This window comes from Erpetoichthys calabaricus, chromosome 16 (assembly GCF_900747795.2).
Source record: "Erpetoichthys calabaricus chromosome 16, fErpCal1.3, whole genome shotgun sequence".
NCBI classification, from domain to species: domain Eukaryota; kingdom Metazoa; phylum Chordata; class Cladistia; order Polypteriformes; family Polypteridae; genus Erpetoichthys; species Erpetoichthys calabaricus.
In genome coordinates this window covers 100,365,743-100,387,858 of record NC_041409.2, presented here as the reverse complement: position 1 = coordinate 100,387,858, position 22,116 = coordinate 100,365,743, and the positions used below count along the sequence as shown (strand labels likewise).

Sequence of the window (22,116 nt, the reverse complement as noted above, 5' to 3'; positions counted from 1 at the left end):
CTAAAATAAGTATCGCCTATTAGTCGCTGGCTTGGCTTCTCCTAAGACATTGCAGATCCCGATTAGACTACGAAGATGACTTTTTCAATCGAAAGGCAAGAAAAGTGAATTTTCGTCTCTGAACCTGGAAACCAGTAAGAGATTTCATGATGATACCTCTACGTTAATTTCACACTTCCTGTCGAAACACTGAAACTCACATTTTATTTGAACGCCATAAACATGTCCCAATATTAATGCACAAAAACACGATAACCGGCTGACGTGACATCAACGTGAGTTATGACGACGACATCCCGCATATCGACTCTCAGGGTACACTTGCAATTTGGGCTCTTTTTCTAGATGAGGCCCTGCTAATTTCACATGACACCGCATGTCGTATAATGGATACGAGTCATGTAATTATGTAATGTATTATGGAAGGCGCTATATAACAGACTTACTGCACTTTTAATCTAAACTTATTTGAGATTTCATTTTTAACAAAAAAAGTGTGATGTGACACCATTTTAACTTTTACTTTTTTTCTGTATTTGACAGGACTCATGTTATTCACATCAGCTGTGCTGGGATCTGATAGAAGTGGTAAGAAATTTAATTCCATTCTGCTAAAATGAAATGAATAATAAAGGGCAATAAAATCATTAAAAACAGGATATCACAGGTCACAGATACGCAGGGAAGGTGGACTGGTGCTGCTAAAGTGTCTCGTGTGTGTGTGTGTGTGTGTGTATGTGTGTATTGACTCTGTGATGGGCAGGCGTCCAGTCCAGGGGTTTGTTCCTACCTTGCACCGAATACTTGCTAGGATCGGCTCCAGCTGCTACAGGACCCTGCTCTGGATAAGCGGGATTAGAAAACTGATGGATGCATGTTTTATACAAGACATTCACATGATAGATAGATATGAGAGGCTCTATATAATAGATGAATAGATAGATGTGAAAGGCACTATATAATAGATAGATAGATATTAAATTTGATATAGACCGATAGATAGATGTGAAAGGCTCTATATAATAGATAGATAGATAGATAGATAGATAGATAGATAGATAGATAGATGTGAAAGGCACTATATAATAGATGGATAGATAGATGTGAAAGGCACTATATAATAGATATGAAAGGCTCTATATAATAGATGAATAGATAGATGTGTCCTGCCTTGTGCCCTGTGTTGGCTGGGATTGGCTCCAGCAGACCCCTGTGACCCTGTATTCAGATTCAGCGGGTTGGAAAATGGATGGATGGATAGATAGATGTGAAAGGCTCTATATAATAGATATAGAGACTTTCACATCTATCTATCTATTATATAGAGCCTTTCACATCTATCTATCAAATTTAATATCTATCTTTCTATCTATTATATAAACAGATAGATAGATATGAAAGGCTCTATATAATAGATGGATAGATAGATGTGAAAGGCACTATATAGTAGATAGATGTGAAAGGTTCTATATAATAGATATTAAATTTGATATAGATAGATGTGAAAGGCTCAATATAATGATACATAGATATTAAATTTGAGATAGATAGATAGATAGATAGATAGATAGATAGATGTGAAAGGCACTATATAGTAGATGGATAGATAGATATGAAAGGCTCTATATAATAGATAGATAGATAGATAGATAGATAGATAGATAGATAGATAGATAGATAGATGTGAAAGGCACTATATAGTAAAAGGATAGATAGATATGAAAGGCTCTATATAATAGATAGATAGATAGATATTAAATTTGATATAGATAGATGTGAAAGGCTCAATATAATGATACATAGATATTAAATTTGATATAGATAGATAGATAGATAGATAGATAGATAGATAGATAGATAGATAGATAGATGTGAAAGGCACTATATAGTAGATGGATAGATAGATATGAAAGGCTCTATATAATAGATAGATAGATAGATAGATAGATAGATAGATAGATAGATAGATAGATAGATAGATAGATAGATAGATAGATAGATAGATAGATGTGAAAGGCACTATATAGTAAAAGGATAGATAGATATGAAAGGCTCTATATAATAGATAGATAGATAGATATTAAATTTGATATAGATAGATGTGAAAGGCACTATATAATAGATAGATATGAAAGGCTGTATATAATAGATATTAAATTTGATATAGATAGATAGATGTGAAAGGCACTATATAGTAGATAGCACACTAATAGGGTGCACCTGCTGCCCAACCCAACACAAACAGACAATGCCAGCAGCTCAGTCCAACAGAAGCCTTTATTTCATGTAAAGGCACTCAGATCCAGAGTTGTCCCCAATGACCGATACCAATAGTCCCAAACAAAGTCAAACTGTGTCCATTTCCTCTACAGCCTTGTAGCCTCTTTTCTCTTCCAGATATGAGCCTCACCAGCCTTACCCTCCGACGCTGGCTCTTTTTAAACCCACACCCCAGGAGCACTCCAGGTGGTTCATTAAGGAAGTCTGGAATTGCTCCCAGGTGCGGTTGAAGCCCAAAGTAGGACTGTGCAGCTCCTCCAGTTCCCACAGCTCCCCCTTGTGGCATCCACTGATCCCAACAGGGCTGTGCTGGCAAATAGTGATTCCCACACAGCCCTGTAGGAATCCAAGATGTCATTGTAACCCAGGGGGCTGCCAAATAACAGTTCGTGGAAGAGAGTGTCCCCCGGATGTCCTCTCCAACTGTCCTTCCACCTCGGAGGCATCCTGGCTGGGTAATGGTGGCGGCCACCATCTGTCACAATAGATAGATAGATAGATAGATAGTTATATAGCGCCTTTCACATCTATCTATCTGATAGATAGATCGATCGATCTATGACCCTGCTCTGGATAAGTGGTGTAATAAACGAGAATGAAACAGCACGATGCCACTCTGTTAAAACCCATTTGACTGGAGTGCCAAAAAGTAAAGAAAACCAAAAGAGAATGATGGGGTCTGCCGTGAAACATAAAGGACTTGTTCAGTTAGTCTGTTTCTGAGCAGGATGTCCTTCTCCCTCAGACGTGGGTTCAAACTGAATGCCCACTGCAGGAATCCCTTACTGAACTGAAAGGCAAGTGCGGTCAAATGTCTTGCAGTTGGTATCCCTCGGTCCTGCAAATAAAATAGGAGAATATGTTAGCAACAGCGCCAACTCTAGGCTCAGAGTGGTATTATTTAATTTGCGAGGACCCTGAAGGTGCCCCCTAGGCACACGTGCCTCACAGCAGGTACAGAAAATGGACAGATACATCTTTGGATCTTTCATCTTGCTTCCAGTACAGCTGTGTGAAATTTCCGTCATGATTTGTTTTGCACGTCTTTACTTACTGTACTTCCATCCATCCATTACCCAACCCGCTATATCCTAATTACAGGGTCACAGGGGTCTGCTGGAGCCAATCCCAGCCAACACAGGGCACAAGGCAGGAAACAAACCCCGGGCAGGGTGCCAGCCCACCGCAGCTTACTGTCCTTAGTAAAATTCATTTTTCTGGAGTGTGGGTGGAATGCTAAGAGATGTCGTTTCATAAGAGGTGTTGCACAGTCGAGGCGCCTGTATGGTTTTTTGGGATGTTCTCCAGTGTTGCTGTCGCAGCCCCCAAGGCTCCTTGTTATGTCAGCGAATTGACGAGGATTTGAGAGGGAACCAGAAGGCAGACGTCTAGACAGAAAACAATCAAATGCAGGAGACTGAAAGCCAAAACACGTAGTTAGAAATAACGTGAGCAAAAGTCAACACGTTTATATCAAACAGTGCTACGGAAAGAGAGGTTTGTTATCCTCGTGGATAAAGAAATGATCTCTTGGCTAATCTTTTGACCCATCGCAGTGTTATTCAAAGGTCACGACCTCCGAGGACACTCCCCTAACAACACGAGCAGCTGCCCTAACGGCGGGAGACAACAAGAATGGGAACAATCATGAAAAACAAAATGGTGGCCAAGTTGCATTAAAATAAAAAGGAACATTTGGGGTAAATATAGAAATCAAAAGTGAACATCAGAGTCATAATGTACAACACACAAATCCACAAAATGAGCACCAGATCTCTGGAATTGTCCCAGAAAAGACAGAAAAACGTAAGGATAAAAACCAGTTTATAAGACGCCTGCACATTCACTCAGCCTCGTGCTGCTCACAGGTGAACCCAATCTGCGTTTGCTTTTCCCCAAACTCTGTAAGCTGATCCAAGCCAGAATCGTTCTGGAAGGTCTCCGGTGGCCCTGAAGGGTTTATTAGCGGAGAAGGGACCCTCACCCAAAGGTTAAGGCTGTAGGTTATGTGCTCCGTGCTCGGCGTCTGCTCCCCAGTCTTCACACTCCAATGCTTTGGTAAACCCAGAAGGTGGTCACACATTCCACAGGTCAGGAAACACCAATGATCTGAGGAGGGTCCGATTACAACGTGCATGTGAGGGCCTTCTTGTGTTATAAATATGCTTATAAAATGGCATCGGCACACTAAAGACATAACAAAAATGAAATTTTGCGTAACAAACTTTTATAGGTAACATCGGAAAGTTGCTTCTATTTCATATATTCCATGTAAACAGACCTGTTTAATGACACGGTGGACCATAGCTGGGATATTCGAGTACATCACGCTCCACACGTCATCTTTTAAACCAGCTCCTTTTGTGCCTTTAATTGCATTTTTATAATATCACCTTTCTTAAATATGTGATCATTTTGTAAGTGTTTTCACTTCTTGTCATCGATCCACTTTGTCTCCTCCACACGTGTTTGCACTGACTGTATGAGAGCCAATCAAAGACAGACGAGGCGTTCTCGTGGGCCAATGAGCTCGTTAATCTCAATCACTAGCAAAAAGATTTTAACGCAATACCGACATCGTCGAAAACAAAAGAAAAGTCAGAACTGAGAGATCAAAAATAATGGCACGAGTCAAAAATCAGAATGGGAAACTTCTTTGAAAAGAATCCGTAAACTTGGACAAGGAAACTCGCTGCTCCATTAGTCAAAGTTCATGACTTCTGAGGACTCACACACCCTAACAACACAGGAGCTACACTAGCGACGGGGACACAAAATGGTGGCAAAAATGGCTGAACGCATTTTTTAAAAATTCAGTAAGTGCTGAATTTAATAAACTGATGTGAGAGAATCGCATTCTAGGGCCCCAGAAACCCTTTGCTTTCTCATTTCATTTTAATGGAGTAACTGGAAGAAAAGACGAAAAGACAGAGAAACGGTTCAGAGCTGTGGGATCAAGAAAATCAAAAAGTGTCAAAACGCAGCAAAAGTCAGAAAACCAGACATCCAAAAAAATGAAGATTCTTCAGGAACGCAGAGAGCGACGTTTGTTATTCGCAGCTCTGATGAGGACGCAGTGAATTGGGCAACTCATCGCTGCAAAAGCCACCAAGACTACGGGACACAACATGGCGGTCAGAAATGTAACAAAATTCAAAATATGTGACAACTGTAATCTGAGTGGTAGATCTACAAAAATGAAATAAAACAAGCAAAAAAATTAAATTAAAATACTCAAACGTAGCAGAACCAATCAGAATGAGGCAGTGTACTGACTGTAAAAAAAGGGCAGATGGCCGAAAAAATTGAAGATTTAGGATCAGGAGAAAGAATGGAGTCAGCGGGCAAAGCAAAGGGTCAAACGGAAAGTCAAACCGAGAGAAGCGACGAAGCCGCGTCGTAAAGCAACAACCGAAGTCCAAAGGCTCAGCTCTGTGTCCAAATGCCTGCCAGTAAGCAAAATTCAAAGGAAGTAGTGACCTGTATACCAGTGACCTAAGGACATCATAAGTGGTGTGACCCTGGGGCATCATGGGAAACAACATGAAACAAGAAATCAGCTGAGCCCACCACCAAAAAAAAAAAATGGAGTCGAAAAGGTGGTAAAAAATTTGGATGTAAGCGTCGGTGGTCAAGTTACCCAAACTACTCTTTAACGTTTCAGTAATTATTCACCACTCTGATCATAAAATAGAAATCGATGAGAAGAATTCCTAATTAATTGCAGAATTCCGGTATTTGAGGGTTCATCTCGAGTGCCTCCTTCTCTCGCACGATTTGGCTCAAAAACTGATCAGCACATTGTCATCTGATGACGGGCTTGTTTCAAGTTTGGTACCGTTTTCCGTTTGGACGTTTTAGACAAAGACAGACAGACAGACAGACATGTACGCACCCATCATCAACATACAGTGCATCCGGAAAGTATTCACAACTGAGAAATCCCATGTCCATAAGTATTCACAGCCTTTGCTCAATACTTTGTCGATGCCCATTTGGCAGCAATTCCAGCCTCAAGTCTTGTTGAATATGATGCCACAAGCTTGGCACACCTATCCTTGGCCAGTTTCGCCCATTCCTCTTTGCAGCACCTCTCAAGCTCCATCAGGTTGGATGGGAAGCGTCGGTGCACAGCCATTTTAAGATCTCTCCAGAGATGTTCAATCGGATTCAAGTCTGGGCTCTGGCTGGGCCACTCAAGGACATTCACAGAGTTGTCCTGAAGCCACTCCTTTGATATCTTGGCTGTGTGCTTAGGGTCGTTGTCCTGCTGAAAGATGAACCGTCACCCCAGTCTGAGGTCAAGAGTGCTCTGGAGCAGGTTTTCATCCAGGATGTCTCTGTACATTGTTGCAGTCATCTTTCCCTTTATCCTGACTAGTCTCCCAGTCCCTGCTGCTGAAAAACATCCCCACAGCATGATGCTGCCACCAACATGCTTCACTGTAGGGATGGTGCCACGTTTCCTCCAAACGTGACGCCTGGCATTCACACCAAAGAGTTCAATCTTTATCTCATCAGACCAGAGAATTTTCTTTCTCATGGTCTGAGAGTCCTTCAGGTGCCTTTTGGCAAACTCCAGGCGGGCTGCCATGTGCCTTTTACTAAGGAGTGGCTTCCGTCTGGCCACTCTACCATACAGGCCTGATTGGTGGATTGCTGCAGAGATGGTTGTCCTTCTGGAAGGTTCTCCTCTCTCCATAGAGGACCTCTGGAGCTCTGACAGAGTGACCATCGGGTTCTTGGTCACCTCCCTGACTAAGGCCCTTCTCCCCCGATTGCTCAGTTCAGCTCTAGGAAGAGTCCTGGTGGTTTTGAACTTCTTCCACTTACAGATGATGGAGGCCACTGTGCTCATTAGGACCTTCAAAGCAGCAGAATTTTTTCTGTAACCTTCCTCAGATTTGTGCCTTGAGACAATCCTGTCTCGAAGGTCTACAGACAATTCCTTTGACTTCATGCTTGGTTTGTGCTCTGACATGAACTGTCAGCTGTGGGACCTTCTATAGACAGGTGTGTGCCTTTCCAAATCAGGTCCAGTCAACTGAATTTACCACAGGTGGACTCCAATGAAGCTGCAGAAACATCTCAAGGATGATCAGGGGAAACAGGATGCACCTGAGCTCAATTTGGAGCTTCATGGCAAAGGCTGTGAATACTTATGGACATGTGCTTTCTCAATTTTTTTATTTTTAATAAATTTGTAAAAACCTCAAGTAAACTTTGTTCACGTTGTCATTATGGGGTGTTGTGTGTAGAATTCTGAGGAAAAAAATGAATTTAATCCATTTTGGAATAAGGCTGTGACATAACAAAATGTGATGTGCTGTGAATACTTTCCGGATGCACTGTATGAATGTTTTCAGCATCGGGGGACCCTAAAACGCTGACATCAGTTGAAAACCGCAGATCAGAATTTTTGACGAATCGAAATTTTTTGCTCCGCCCCCAGAGATGATCGGTTAGGGTGGGGGAGGGCACAAAGGGCACATTCACTTCTGAACCAAAGCGTTGATCTGGACTCCTTGGATGTTAAAACAACACCAAGAGGGGAACACAAGAAATATAAGAAAAGAAATTCAAATCATGAGTTCCTAAACTTAAACACCTTTCACTGTATTTCGACTCGATTGATTTATCACGTAATTTTTTTTTACGAAGTGAAACTTCACTGCAAATGTAACTTTTGACGTTTTGCTCGTCACTCCATGTGATGTTATGTAAATCCGGTGCGAGAGAAGCGTTGTTGATACCTGCAGGCAGTCGGATTCCCTCTCGCTGCGTATCGGTAACAAGCGATGTTGGGTCGCTAATTTGATCTTCTGTTCGGTACCGAGAGCAGCTTTCAGACCTCAGGTTGTCATAATGGTACCCAGCTGCCTCATTCCGATGGCCCGGAATTCACAGATTCCTCCCTGATCCACTCCACACAATTACACAACACTGAGATCTCTCGCACTCCACGCGAATATAAACGAATATTTTGAAGAGCTTAACGGGCACAGACGCTTGGAAACACATTCTGTATATTATTTCGAATCGCCGGAGGGGAGTTAATACACGTAAAGTGTCTGCGCACACGGAGATGAACACAAGGCCGGTGTAGTCGGTTTGAAAATCTGGAACTTCAGGCCTCTTTCAGTAGCGGTCCACGGCGCAGCACTCGTTACGAGCTGAACGTTTTTACAGGATGTGGCGAACACGAGGAGATGGGACTACCGTTAGTAGGAGAAGCGAATCAAGACACTTAGGAGGGTCCCTTGAGGGGTTTGTTCCAAAAATCAGGAGAGAAGAAGAAAAGGAAACGAGAACACGGATGTTAGTGACAGCGACACAGTCCCGGCTCCAGAGCACGGTGTGAACTCCCAAAAGCCCACTGAGTAATTTTATATGGTGGGAGGGTTGGCAGGACATTTTGGGGGGGCTTAGCCCTGCTAAATGAACTCGCTGCAACACCTGAACTTATCTAACATGAACATCAACTGCGCAGGCCACGTCACCACGCCAGTCCAACCGCACAAATCCCACAACAAGTCGTCCTGTGGCGCCAGTCCTGCCCGGTGCTCCACTCGCCCCTTTCGAGGACCCTGGGTGGGGGTGTTGAGGGTGTTGCCATCTTCTTTCTGCATACAACATGGACGCTGATCTGAGTTTCGTGTGGAGATGGCGGTACGCAGACTGGCAGGTGCAAATCTAATCTTGCCAAATTATTTCCGTAAAACACAATGCTGGGTGTAAACGGGACCAGGGAGCCAAACCAGTTTGACAAACAGCAGTGACAAGTTCTAAAAAGATCAAAGAAAACCAGGAGTGCAAAACTCGACATTTTTGCTTCAGTTCTTCAGATCGTAAGAATTGTTCTGCCATCGAGATTTCTCAGCTGTTGTTTACTAATTCGGTCGGACACACAGACTGACATCGGGGCAAAAAACTGTGGAGACCACTTTAGAAGAGCAGCCACCCGGGCACATCCATTGGCCACTCACCTGGCGTTAAGCCCCCGTCACGTGACACGTGTTTTCCAGCGGTTTTCATTCGCAGAGTTTATTTGCATAATGTCACATAGTGTGACGTCCTCAACCTGCAAATTGATTTGAGAATGTTATGTCATGGTGGGGGTGACGCTGCTGCCTCTCTGTAAGGACCCCAGGGCTCACGTCCTCCCTGTGTGGACTCTGCATGTTCTCTCCATGTCCAAAGACACGCAGGTCAGGTGGATTGGCGATGTGAGATTGGCGCTGGCGTGTGTGTTAGACTTGGATGGGTACTAAAGTTTCCACTTCGGTATCAATACCGACATTTGCACCAGTGCCAAAGAAAATCACTGAGAACCCCCCCTGCCCCCCGTCTCACAGCTTTTTCGTTCCCCCATCCCGCTAACACCCACCCTACCTGCTCCTCCAGTAATCGCTGGCCACACAGCGTAAAGCATTAACTGTGGTGGGCTGTGGTCCCCCTCGGGGTCTCCAGTGCATTTATGAGTGAGGAGGGGAGCGTTCAGACCCCCCATTGGTGAGTTACACTTGACGTTTATTAAATTGAAGCACCGGCCCCCCATGGAGGTCTGAGCGCAAGGTGCTTGAAAGCTGCCATTTATTTCCGGTACCAGAATTAAGGAAATCCTGCTGGCGGGCCGTTATACAAATTGGGTTTCTCTAAATTTTTTTGGTAGCAGTGACCCTGCTGTGCGGCGCCCTCTCCAGGTGTTGCTCCTACCCTGGGCCCAGTGCATGCTGGGATACCCTGTTCAGGATAAGTTGGTTTGAAAACGGATGGATGGGTGTTACGATGGCAGTGTTTCAAATTAGGAATGGACATGGCAGGGTGGGCACCGGCTGTTGTCCAAAATCTGTTTTTCAAAAAGAACACAAAGACACAAATGTTGAATCTGTGAGGCGGCCGCTGTGGCCCCCCCAGCATTAAAAAGGATCATTCAACAGTCCAAAGACAACGAAAGTTCAACACTAATATTTTAATGTCCTTTACTGCTCCACACTGATGTGTTTTAAAGCACTGTGTTCGAGTTACGAGACAAAGCCCCTCCGTGGAATTTCCCTGCCAACTTATTTTCTTCCTCATGCTCAGTGAAGCTCTGGAAAAAAACCCACTAACAGTTCATTAGTTCCTGTTTTGTCAGAATCTTCTACTTGAAACCTAATAGGAAACTCCAACAGAGATCTGGAAATCGTCCAATACAACTGGCCAGACTGACAGCGGGGGGGAACTAAAACGATTTCCAGGCAGACTGTCTGAGGCGCTCGAAAACGCCGCGTCAAAATGTCAACTCAACCAGAGAATGTGGGGACGGCCGGACCACCCGACGCTGCGTCTCCACTGTTTTCTGGGTTCATCTGCTCTGCACCAGAAGTGGTCACCATGGCCGGCCGTACAGCAGACCACTGACTCTGCCACTGGCCGTCGGCACTCACGAGAGCTGCTCTGCTCCGGTAGGAGAATATAAAGACCCACCTGAGCCAGCTGAGTGTCCATCCTGGTGACATTGTGGTCAAGGCAGAAAGCAGCCCTGGACGGGACATCAGACCAGCACAGTGCCCACTGACACACACACACGAGTCTCCTAAGTAAACTAACCTAAGAGCTTTAGGAAGGTGGGAGGACAACCAGAGAGCCTGGAGGAGAAGCAGAGACCTGGGGAGGAAGTAGACAGACAGACAGACAAGTAATGAAAGGACCTACAGAAAGATAAACGCATAAGACACTGCATAATAGACAGATGTGAAATGATAGATGAACAGAGAAAGGCACTATATAACAGATAGTACAACAGATAGATAGATAGAAATGAAAGGCACTATATGATAGATAGATGGATAGATAGATCGATGAAGGGCACTATATAAGATAGATAGATAGATGGATGAAAGGCACTGTAAGATAGATAGATAGATAGATAGATAGATAGATAGATAGATAGATAGATAGATAGATAGATAGATAGATAATGAAAGGCACTATATAATAGATAGATAGATGGATGAAAGGCACTGTATGATAGATAGATAGATAGATAGATAGATAGATAGATAGATAGATAGATAGATAGATAGATAGATGTGAAAGGCACTATATGATAGATAGATAGATAGATAGATAGATAGATAGATAGATAGATAGATAGATAGATAGATAGATAGATAATGAAAGGCACTATATAATAGATAGATAGATGGATGAAAGGCACTGTATGATAGATAGATAGATAGATAGATAGATAGATAGATAGATAGATAGATAGATAGATAGATAGATAGATAGATAGATAATGAAAGGCACTATATAATAGACAGATAGATAGATAATGAAAGGCACTATATAAGATAGATAAATAGATGGAAAGTCCTTAGACGATTTTGAAAGGAACTCAGTATTCGAGATAAAGAGTGTATGTAGATACAGTATCTATTTGTATTTATACACATTTACATGTCACTATATAAGAGATCGACTAACAGGTACCCAGTACAGCAGCATCATGTATTGCATTTTTAAAAATCCATTTTTCTGAATGTGTAAGTTAAAAACAGAAACCTCGGACAGACCCAAGGAGATGTAAAAGGCACTGCAGTGTATAACTGATATGAAAGAAGCAGAAGAGAAGGAGTCATTAAAGAAAGGGGGTGATGTGTAAACTTCACTTGGACATTTCGAGAGACCGCGAGTGAGACATCGTGTATAAGAGAGCGATGTGGACGGTGCCCAATGACAGACTTCGAGGTAGATAGTGAAGGGCGCTATATGAGTGACAGATGTATCAATTGATAGGCAGATCTCTTTTTGGCGAAACCAGGGAACCAGGACTAAAACTCCACTTGAACATACAAACTCTGCGTGACATGCACAGACAGACAGACAGACAGACAGCGAATGGTGCTACATAATACACAGATATGAAAGGCACTATATAGAGAACACAGACAGACAGACAGCGAATGGTGCTACATAATACACAGATATGAAAGGCACTATATAGAGAACACAGACAGACAGATGAGTAATGAAAGGCCCAATGTAAAGAGACAGAAAGATAAACATGAAAGACGCTACCTAAAATATGTGAAAGGTGTGATTGATAGACAAACCGTGAAAGGCACTATATAAAGAAGAGATCGATGTGGAAGGTGTTCAATCATAGAAAGACTGACAGATACAAAGAGCAGGGCACAATATAAAGAAAGATCCATTTTTGGGAATGTGAAAGTAAAAACAGAAAACAAGCAAGAAGATCTCAAAGGCGCTATATAACAAATAGATATAAAAGCTGTAATATAAGGAATAGGCTGACAAAGACCTCATGAAAGTCACTCTGCAAAAGACACAACCAGTGAGCAGGTGCAGGATTCAACCCTAGGAGGCTGGATCCATGAGGTGGTGGTGCTAACTGCTGTGCCACCATGTCACCCTATGGGAGAATATGAGAGGTGGAGAGCCAGCTGAGCAGGGGGTCACTATGAATAGCCTTAGGTTAGGGTGTTGTATGTGTGACACACTCAAACATGAGCTTTACAAGGCCACAGAAATAAAAAAGCTGCGATGGCCGTGGAGTGAAGTGCTGCGCTCAGTGCCCACTTCTGATGCCCAGTGTGACCTGCCAGAGCTCACATCATGAGGACTAGAAAGCAAAGCCAGGTTAGGTGACAGTGCCTGTACAGAGTAAGTGGAAGGCGTTCCCCATGCAAGCAAGGTGCTTCATGACATGACACGGTCCAGCTTGTTAGCCTGTTAAGTCACAGTGAGACCCAACAGACACGAGACAACCTGCTGCAGCTGATGTTACAGAAATATGGAAAGAATTCCATTGGTGTTGACCATGAAAGGCGCTATATAGAATCAAAGAACTGCTGGCTGCTTGGTTCATCACTGACTTCTTGAGCGAGTCACCTCACCTCTCAGTGCTCATGTCATAAAAACGATAGAAGATCAAGTAATTAGTGCTGCTGCTTCACAGGGGGGTCTCGGGTTTGAATGCCAGCCCCGTGCCTGTCTGCGTAGGGACTGCACATTTTCCACATATCTGCCTGGGGTTTCTGGTTTTCCTTCCGCATTCCACAGGTGTGCACTTTAGACTAACTGGTGAGTCTAAACTGGTGGTGTACGACTGAGCGGGTGTGTCGCTAGAGATGAACTGGTGAATCATCAGCTGGTTCCCGTCTTATGCCCATGTTGCTGGGATTTGGTCCAAGATAAAACAGTTTAACGAAATAAAAAGGCGCTATAAAAGTCACACCTGTCCTACTCCCTGTGCAAAGTCTGACAGCCGTCGCCATTTTTTGAAATGCTGCAGGAGTTTCGTTGTCCCTATAAAGTGCCTGACTAGCGATCTCAAAGAGGAAGTCGTAGTGAAATACCGCAGACTTGTAAGCAATGGGGCCATCTAGTGGTGAAGGGGTGCAAAGCAGCACATCGGTCCACTTCCAGGACGGCGGAGGTTAGTGCGATCCTGACCGAGTTAGCGCACCTGCCAAAGACGACATTTTTGTGGAAGCCGCTATATAAGAGCGACCCTGATATTGCCGTGGAAGATGCTATCAGATATATAGTTAAGGGCGCTATATAAGTGACACATATATAGACAGACCTTACAGAAATTCTATAGCACTGCATATGTGACATGTCATGATGGTCTGAAAGATAAAAGGCGCTATATAAATCCACAAGGTTGTAAGTCACTGCAGAACTGTATGCACACGTGCTTTGTGTGTTACTTTAGGTAAAAAAAAAACTCAGATAATTTCATGCAAAAAATTAAGATGAGCAGAATCTTTGAAGACCCCCCAGACACACACACACACACCACTCCTAGGATAGAAACACTGAGCAGCTCTCCCGATGGAGGTACAAAAGTCCCGTTGAATCCCACATCCCAACTGCTGCTTGTTCATAGCTGGATGCCCACATCTCATTCAATGCCGCTTTGTGCTTATATAGCGCCCTACACAGACAGGGACGCCTCTTGGTCAGGTTTTCTTTTTGTGATGACTTTCTAATGATCTGCGATGGCCTGGCGCCCAATGTTAGCTGGGATAGGCTCCAGCAGACCCCCGCGACCCTCTTCCGTCTGACTGACTGCCTAATTACTGTTGATTTATTGCATGGATGGCTTTAGTGCGGAGCGCCCTCTGAGTGGTCCGCTGGCTACCCGATTCCATATTTGGACTTTGGAGTTTTCATTCAGGTAGCCAATAAAAGTTCTAACGATGATATGAAAGACCAGCTGCTTACTGGGAGGCGCGCACTGACGGTGTTCATTTCTCCGCAGCTCCCATTCCCGTATCCTGCATCACCCGAGGAGCCGACCTGACGGATGAGAAGGTGTGGGTCCTGTGCCCCGTGGACTGCGCTCGGCGGCAGGTCACAATCTTTGGGACGTCCGTCTACGCCTCGGTGTCCAGCGTCTGCGGAGCAGCCCTTCACGGGTAAGAGCGCGTGCGCGAGAGCGCGCGTCTGGGCTCGGGGGCACGCGCCTGCCTTAAACTTGCGCGGCGAAGCGCCTGCGAGTAACGGAGTCACATTTGGGGCGAGCGGGCGTTGAAGTGCGCGGACCGTTCAGGCATGAAAGGCGCTATATAATAGATAGATAGGCAGAGCTGTGTGCAGAAACTCTTTAAATAAATAAAACACAAATAGATAAACAAATACACACACAAAAGGTAGAAAAGTGTGCAAAGAACCTCACGTCTGCTGTCCCGATTGTGACGTCAGGCTGTGCGTTGGTGACAGTTGCAGAACATGTCACATGAAGGACGTTTGCTAAATCTGTACCAGTACAGCAGTGGACCCTCGACGTAGCTTTATATTTATTTTGACACTTTGGTATTTACATATGAAACAAAAATAAAAATTCAACAGTTTTGATTCATTTCTCTCTGAGTAAACATAACGCTGAGGAGGTTAATAATAACGTCAGTCACCAAAGCAAACCTTCAGAAGACGCCCCGCTTCTGTTTAATAACCCAACGTAATCACTTCCAGCTTCACACTCAAACCAATCGCCTTTCGGTTGTTCCTCGGTGTAACGCGAGCAACGCACCTGACAAGTGAAGTGCGGCACTTGAACTCCTCGCTACGTCCCACGGATCAGCATCACCCAGCTGGGCAGGCTGCCAGACACTGACCTCCTCACTGCAGCCTGCAGAAAGGGGCGGAGCTGGATGTTTAGGGCTCGGGGGAGTCGGGCTACTGGAGAAGTTGACTTTGACTGACAGTTACCCCACCCCATTAGTCTCGTGGGGTCAGACGTGATTCTCAAAGGGTAAATGGACATCTGGGGACAACTCGTTAAAAAGCCCGTAGTGACATCTGCCGCTGAGAAGGCTCCACCCACACAGGGGCGGGTCTACAATGAAACTAATGAAGCTTAAGCCTCAGGGCCGCTAATCCCAGAGGGGCTTCAGTCCACATTGTTTAAACATTTTGGGGGTCGACTGTATGGGAAGGTGTGAGGGGGGGGGTTTAAAAAAATGAATATTATAACAATTTGGCAAATGAGCACGAGGCAGTGCATCCCACAAGCCACACAAAATGGGTCTGTTCAGGGTACCAAGGGGTGGGATGTGTGTAGAGGACCTCCATCTGCCACTCGATTAAAGCAGCAACTGGGATGCTGGGGTGGGAATTGAAAAGGAAGTCCATAAGACACAGAAGTAGCACGGTGGGGTCGACATGAGGTGTGTCTTCAGTTTGTATGTTCGCTTAACTCAGAAGAGCAATAAAAATTTTTGATTTATTTTGTTGCTGCAGCCACCTACTCATGCAGTTTAATTCTCCTGTGTGAGAAGGTCCATTTAATATTAATAATCAGAGTGTCATTCAGTACAGCAATTCTAATCAAAACTGGAGACGTAGTGGAGATGATCTGTCAAGGACAACCCCACTGAAGAGGATCACGGAGGTTTGCTGGTTTCACAGAGGGACCCCCATAACAGTTTAAGCTTCATGTCCCCAAAAAACAGAGGCCCACCACTGTGTACTCATGGCTTCTTCTTAAAATCCCCCCAATTCCCTCTAGTCTATGCACTTTAAATGACAGGGGTGCAACCGACAAGGGAAACGAGACAAATCAAAAAGAGAAAGTGAAGGAAAGCCATGACACGGTGACAGGTGCTGCCGCCAGTCAGTTACAGAGCTCAGTGGCACGACTTCAGTGAAGCGTGAAGATTCATTTCTACGTCTTTCTGTCATTGCAGCTGTGGCATCACTTCTTGGTATAGCAGCGGTATCCAGTGCCTGTTATTTTGAGCCCCTAGGCCAAGTTTATTAGCGTGCCAGCCGACTGTTCGCTAGGTAACCTGTGTGGCTGCCCCACCTTATGATCCGCACCCTAGGGTAATGCCTAATTCACCTTAATGGTGGCACTGGTGCTGGCAGCAGCACCCCAGCTTTAGAGAGGCCCTGTGGTCTACGTATACAGCTCAGTAAATACAGAATACGACGAGGCAGAGCACTGTGACGACATTCTCAGGTGACACGTTTGTCATTCACAATCAGACAGCACTGTCAACTTGTGCAGCATCTTTGGTGGTCCGCAGTAAAGCTGAGGTGTCATGAACATTGTAGGAAAAAATGACTTTTGCCCTGCGCAAAATAGAAGTCTTAAACAATATGCTAAATTGATAGTTATTATAAAATCTGTGGAGGGCTTATACTCTGAGGGTTAAAGAATTCAACTAAGCGGATGGAAACATCGGACTTCAACTGTGCGAAAAATATTTACAAAGCTGTCAAGAACCAAAAACACCTGCTGGCTCCAGAAGTCATCACACCTATGGCTACCCCACCTTCAGGTCCAATGGCGACTCCTATTGGCCGGCTGCTTCTTAAATGTAACCAGCAAGATTATACAATACAATACAATACAATACAGTTCATATTTGTATTGTCCAAAATCACACAAGGAGGGCCGCAATGGCCTTTAACAGACCCTGCCACTTGACAGCCCCCCAGCCTCGACTCTCTAAGAAGACAAAAAAAAATTCTTGTAGGGAAAAAAAAATGGAAGAAACTTCAAGAAAGGCACTTCAAAGAGAGACCCCTTACCAGGTAGGGTGGGCGTGCAGTGGGTGTCAAAGCAAAGGGGGGTCAATACAACACAACACAACACACAGAACAGAACACAAGTCATCCTCAATACAATAGAAACAGTACAGAGCAGAATTCAACAGGAGATGACATCCCATAATAGGATTTGGATTTGTTCAGAGTCCTGGAGACCTCGGCCATCAAGCTGCCTCCCCCTATTGGCCATTCCACAGCTGAGTCGGCTCTGGGCCAGCCAATCCAATGAAAGGACCCCCTCTACCCGACGATTCCTGTGATCCTCCATCAGAGATGACTTTACCTGAGGCAGGCAGGTGGGCAGTGGCACCAAGTGGCACATTTGAGTACCCAGAAGAGAAACAGAACAGGTGAGGGTGAGTAACAAATTAGAACTGTCATATTACTTCTGTTTTAGTGCTAATGACAGTCTGTACAGTTCATCAGCAGCTCTAGTCAGGGTGTGCTAAACTGAAGGTGCGAGTCTTCAGCTGGGATTTAAAAGCTGAGACTGAAGGGTCTTCTCTTAAAGTAGCAGGCAGACCACTCCACAGTTTAGGGGGTCCTGTAACTAAAAGCTCGACCTCCCACTGTAATTTTATTAATCCTTGGAATCCAAAGGAGGCCGAGATCTTAATGTGCGCGCAGGTTTGTAAGTCATGAAGTTCAGACAAGTAAGCCGGACGTTGGCCATTTAAGGCTTTTTATGTTAAAAGGAGGATTTTGAAATCTGCCCTAAACTTAACCGGGAGCCAGTGTAACGACTCTAGAACTGGAGTTATGCGTTCGTATTTTCTTGTTCTTGTAATAATTCTTGCAGCCGCATTTTGGATTCTCATAACCTAGAAGCCATATGGTTGCGAGACATGGACGCTATCCAGTGACCTGAGGTGAAGACTGGACTCCTTCATGTGTGTCTCCCCGGAAAATCCTTGGGTACCGTTGGTTTGACTTTGTGTTGCTCGTGGAGTCCTGAATGAGGCACATGAGCTGCTGTGAGAAGCAGCCCGGACACAGATAGACGGACACCATTTTCAATCCCAACACACGTTTATTTACACTATTCGCAATGTCTATAAGTGCACAAACCCAGTGCCACAGCACCAATCAGCCCAACAGTCCAGGCCAAAGCCACAGCATGCCTTCAGACCGCCTCCTCCTCTCTTATCTTGTCCTCTTCCACCCGACTCCAGACTCGAATGACGGGAGGCGGCTCCTTTTATCCGTACCCGGATGTGCTCCAGGTGTGCACCGGCAATCTTCCACCCGACACGCCCCAGTGTGGCAGAAGTGCCGGCTGTCTCCCCGGAAGCACTCCGGGTGTTCCCTCTCTTCTTCCGCCACACCAGGAAGTGCTGGAGTCCAGGGCCCCTACAGAGTTGAGCTTCTAAGCCCTGTACCCGTGGCCCCCAATACAACCAGGGCGGTCGCCCCCTCGTGGTCTGGAAGAGGCATGAGCCCCTCCTCCTGTCTCCCCGGGCGTCCCGGCTGGGTAGGAATCCCGGCCGGGTGCCACACCTGTATTGGCAGGGAGCGTCAGTTACGGCACTACGGCCATGTGGTGCGTTTCCCCCGAGGGTGATCAGCTCGTAAGATCCTCATTGTTGGGGACCCGAGTGGCTGGACCAGGCCAAGGGGTCGCCCACGTAACACCTGGCGACAGCAGATAGAGGGTCATTTCCGGAGAGTGGGACTGGACCGCATGTCTGACTGGGGGGTTGCCAACCGGGATCGCGAGTTGTTTCATTGTGTAGTGGGTGTGACAACGCATTGTACCAGTGCATGCTCCCCAACTTGACTTGACATTTTGAGTTAACTGGAAGCTGAATAAAGAACAATTTGAATGTTATCTGGCCAATCTGCCATCCCTGTCTGCTCCACTGTACTATCAAGGTAGATGCTGGCACGTTCACACTTCATGCCATGACACACCCCGGGCAACTTCCTATTTAAAATGTGACATCTGCCTGTCACTGCTGCACCCTTAAGCCCCACAGACGGCCAACATTTGTGCCGAGCTCAGGCACGCCAGTCGACTTCACTCCGATGAGTAAGCCGTATTTACTTAAAATACGTGATCCCCTTCTCTTACTCACTTCATTTAGAAATGCCAGCATTTTCTTTCAGGTGCGCCCAACCTTAAACTGCCCACGGTGGGCAGGCGGTGAGGACCCCGGCGTGTGAAGCTGAATACCTGCAAGGGGGGAGCTCATACTGGCCATTACACAGGCATGGGGGCAAAAACAGGCAAACTCTAAACAGGACACTGGAGTCGTGACACAGCCGTGCCAACCATCATGGCACTGTCACACCCCTAAAGAAATGAAATAATAACAAAAACACAATCTGAGTGACGGAATAAGAAATGAATGAACTGCCATACGTGACAGACTGGACAAGTGTTCAAGTTCAGAAGTGGGACCAGGACAAAGGGCTCAACAATCCGTGTGTGCGATTCTTCTTCTTCTTATTGTTGCTTTTTTTCTCTTTCCAGAGGTGTGATCAGCAGGTCTGGGGAACCAATCAGAGTGCAGAAACTTCCCGGCCAAGAAAATTACATCGGCTCCTTTGCGAATGGGATTAAGTCCCAAAGTCTCGCCAGATGGATTTCATCCTTCACAGTGTCCAGTAGGTCCAGCTCTTCCAAGTGTTGGCATTAATCAGTCAGATGTCTTAATTAATCCGATATCCCTGAAGACCACCGAGATCATAATGTGCACTCCAGTATGCATACCATAGACGCACAGTAAGAGGGGACACATTGAGGGCTGTGCTTGACTTGCTGGCCAATCAGAACACAAAGGGAGTGCCGAGAGCTCCGTCAAAGGAGGTAGAAGGGCCTGACAGAAGAGGTGGGACACTGAAGTGGTCAACGTGCTTAACCCTTTCTGACCAAAACCCCAACAAATCCACCTTGCAGTACCCCATAGTGATATTTCATCCTAGCATCAAGTGCTTTATGTCCTCTGATTCAGTACAAATTCAGCTTTCCAGTTATGTCATCTATGAATGATGCTATACATCAGTGGTAGTCAACCTGGTCCCTACTGCCCACTAGTGGGCGTTCCAGCTTTCATGGTGGGCGGTAGCGGAGCAACCTAACGGCGCTGCGATTACATACTAATCGACTAATTTAACTATAGTAAGTTGTTTTATAAAGATTTATTCTGCCAAACTTAGCGAAAATCCGACATAAAGTACTTGGTAAGTAATTATTATTATATGCTTTAACTTGCTGTAACTCTGCTTTATAAATTTTATAAAGTAAAGTTACTTCCCTACTTTATAAATCACCATTACTGTGGAACCGGTGGGTGGTTAGAAAATTTTACTACTAACAGGAGATACAAAAGTGGGCGGTAGGTATAAAAAGGTTGACTACCCCGGCTATACATTATAAAACTGCGAAAAACAGACGAAAAGCACAAAAATAGAAATTACTGTTTCATATTTTCATTATAAAAACATGACACCAGAGAGTGATGACGTGTGTTATGGTGATCACACATACAAATAAAAATGTCACTGTAGTTTTTACACATTACAATATTACTAGTACTGCTACTGGAGTGGTCGCGATCCAGAGATGGTGATTTGTTTATTTTACTGTGGAGACCCCAGGAACACACCCAGCTTAGACCCAGCACACACACACACACACACACACACACACACACAGATAAGTGGCCCAGTGAACCAACAACTAAAGAATACATTAATCAAATAATGAAAATATCAAAATTACATAAAAACACGTATGCAAAAGCGCACCCCAGTTCCCCGATGGTGATAATTACTCACATACAGCACACAATAAAAACTAACCATCAAGTCCAACACAGTCCAGGAGAGCAGAAGCAGATGATGATGAAGTGTGGAATCAAACGGCCCTCTGAAGAACACGTAAAGTTTTGTCCTACCAGGTTCCCATTGCAGTGTGAAGATCTAACATGAAGGAGAGCGCTCCCCAGACAAAGATGTATCTAAACAAGACGAGCAGCCACTGGATACCACATACCTGTACATCCAGAAGAATCTGTAATAACCCAATGGTGTGTCTGATGCATAGAGAAAAAATAGAAACTGATGATCGCAACGCCCTCGGCATTTTCTTGGCTCCTTTTTAAAAAGCCCATTTGAGTAACCTTCTTCCCAGCAACTCCTGCACCCTCTGAATCACTAGTGAAATCCTGCTGGGGCTGCTGGGAGTTTTGGGCAATTTTAGGTGGCGCCACTACACTACTACTATTAAAACATGTTCACAAGGCCACAGCTACATCAAGGTTACCACCGACATTGCAACATGGCTGAATGAGCGCTCTGTGTGCCAGTTAAGAGATTACTGCCTCGTTGAACCTCAAGGTTTGAAAGGCTTTGCTGACATTTCATGACAGTTTCTGTTGTTTTATTTATTCATTTTAGATAAGATTTGAACAAATCTGGAGAAAACAGTTACTCATGTTGCTTCTTGCTTCTTTTTTTTAGCAGATGCTCCCTCAGAGCCCATGGAAGTCTCCAGTCAGGGCAAGTCGACTGTGTTGCCAGGTGTGTGTGCTTTGTGGCCTTCTTTTTATGCGTGTGACATTCTGGAGTGACGCTCACAGATCTTTAAGTTGAACCCACCCAAATGGCCATTCACAGTTTGACGCAGAGCCATTGTTCCCATTGTAGATAAGGTGTTTATCATCGGAGGAGTGGAGCTCACCATGATCGTTACTGGATTGGTCTCCTCTCACATCGCTAAGCTTAGCACACATTGAAAGACGCACAGACAGACTCCGCTTC

General features: G+C 44.9%; 1 protein-coding gene across 3 annotated transcripts in view; it reads left to right on the top strand.

Moving 5' to 3' along the window:
• The window catches only part of coch (coagulation factor C homolog, cochlin (Limulus polyphemus)), a 58,842-nt gene that overhangs the window by 18,141 nt on the left and 18,585 nt on the right, over window positions 1-22,116 (top strand). For 2 of the 3 annotated variants that reach the window (XM_028821933.2, XM_051920001.1), the window contains exons 3-6: window positions 544-588; window positions 14,558-14,714; window positions 19,826-19,959; window positions 21,817-21,876. In XM_028821933.2, coding sequence (XP_028677766.2) covers window positions 544-588; window positions 14,558-14,714; window positions 19,826-19,959; window positions 21,817-21,876 — 396 coding nt within the window. The remainder of the gene's footprint in view (window positions 1-543; window positions 589-14,557; window positions 14,715-19,825; window positions 19,960-21,816; window positions 21,877-22,116) is intronic. The other variant, XM_051920002.1, reaches the window with a different exon arrangement.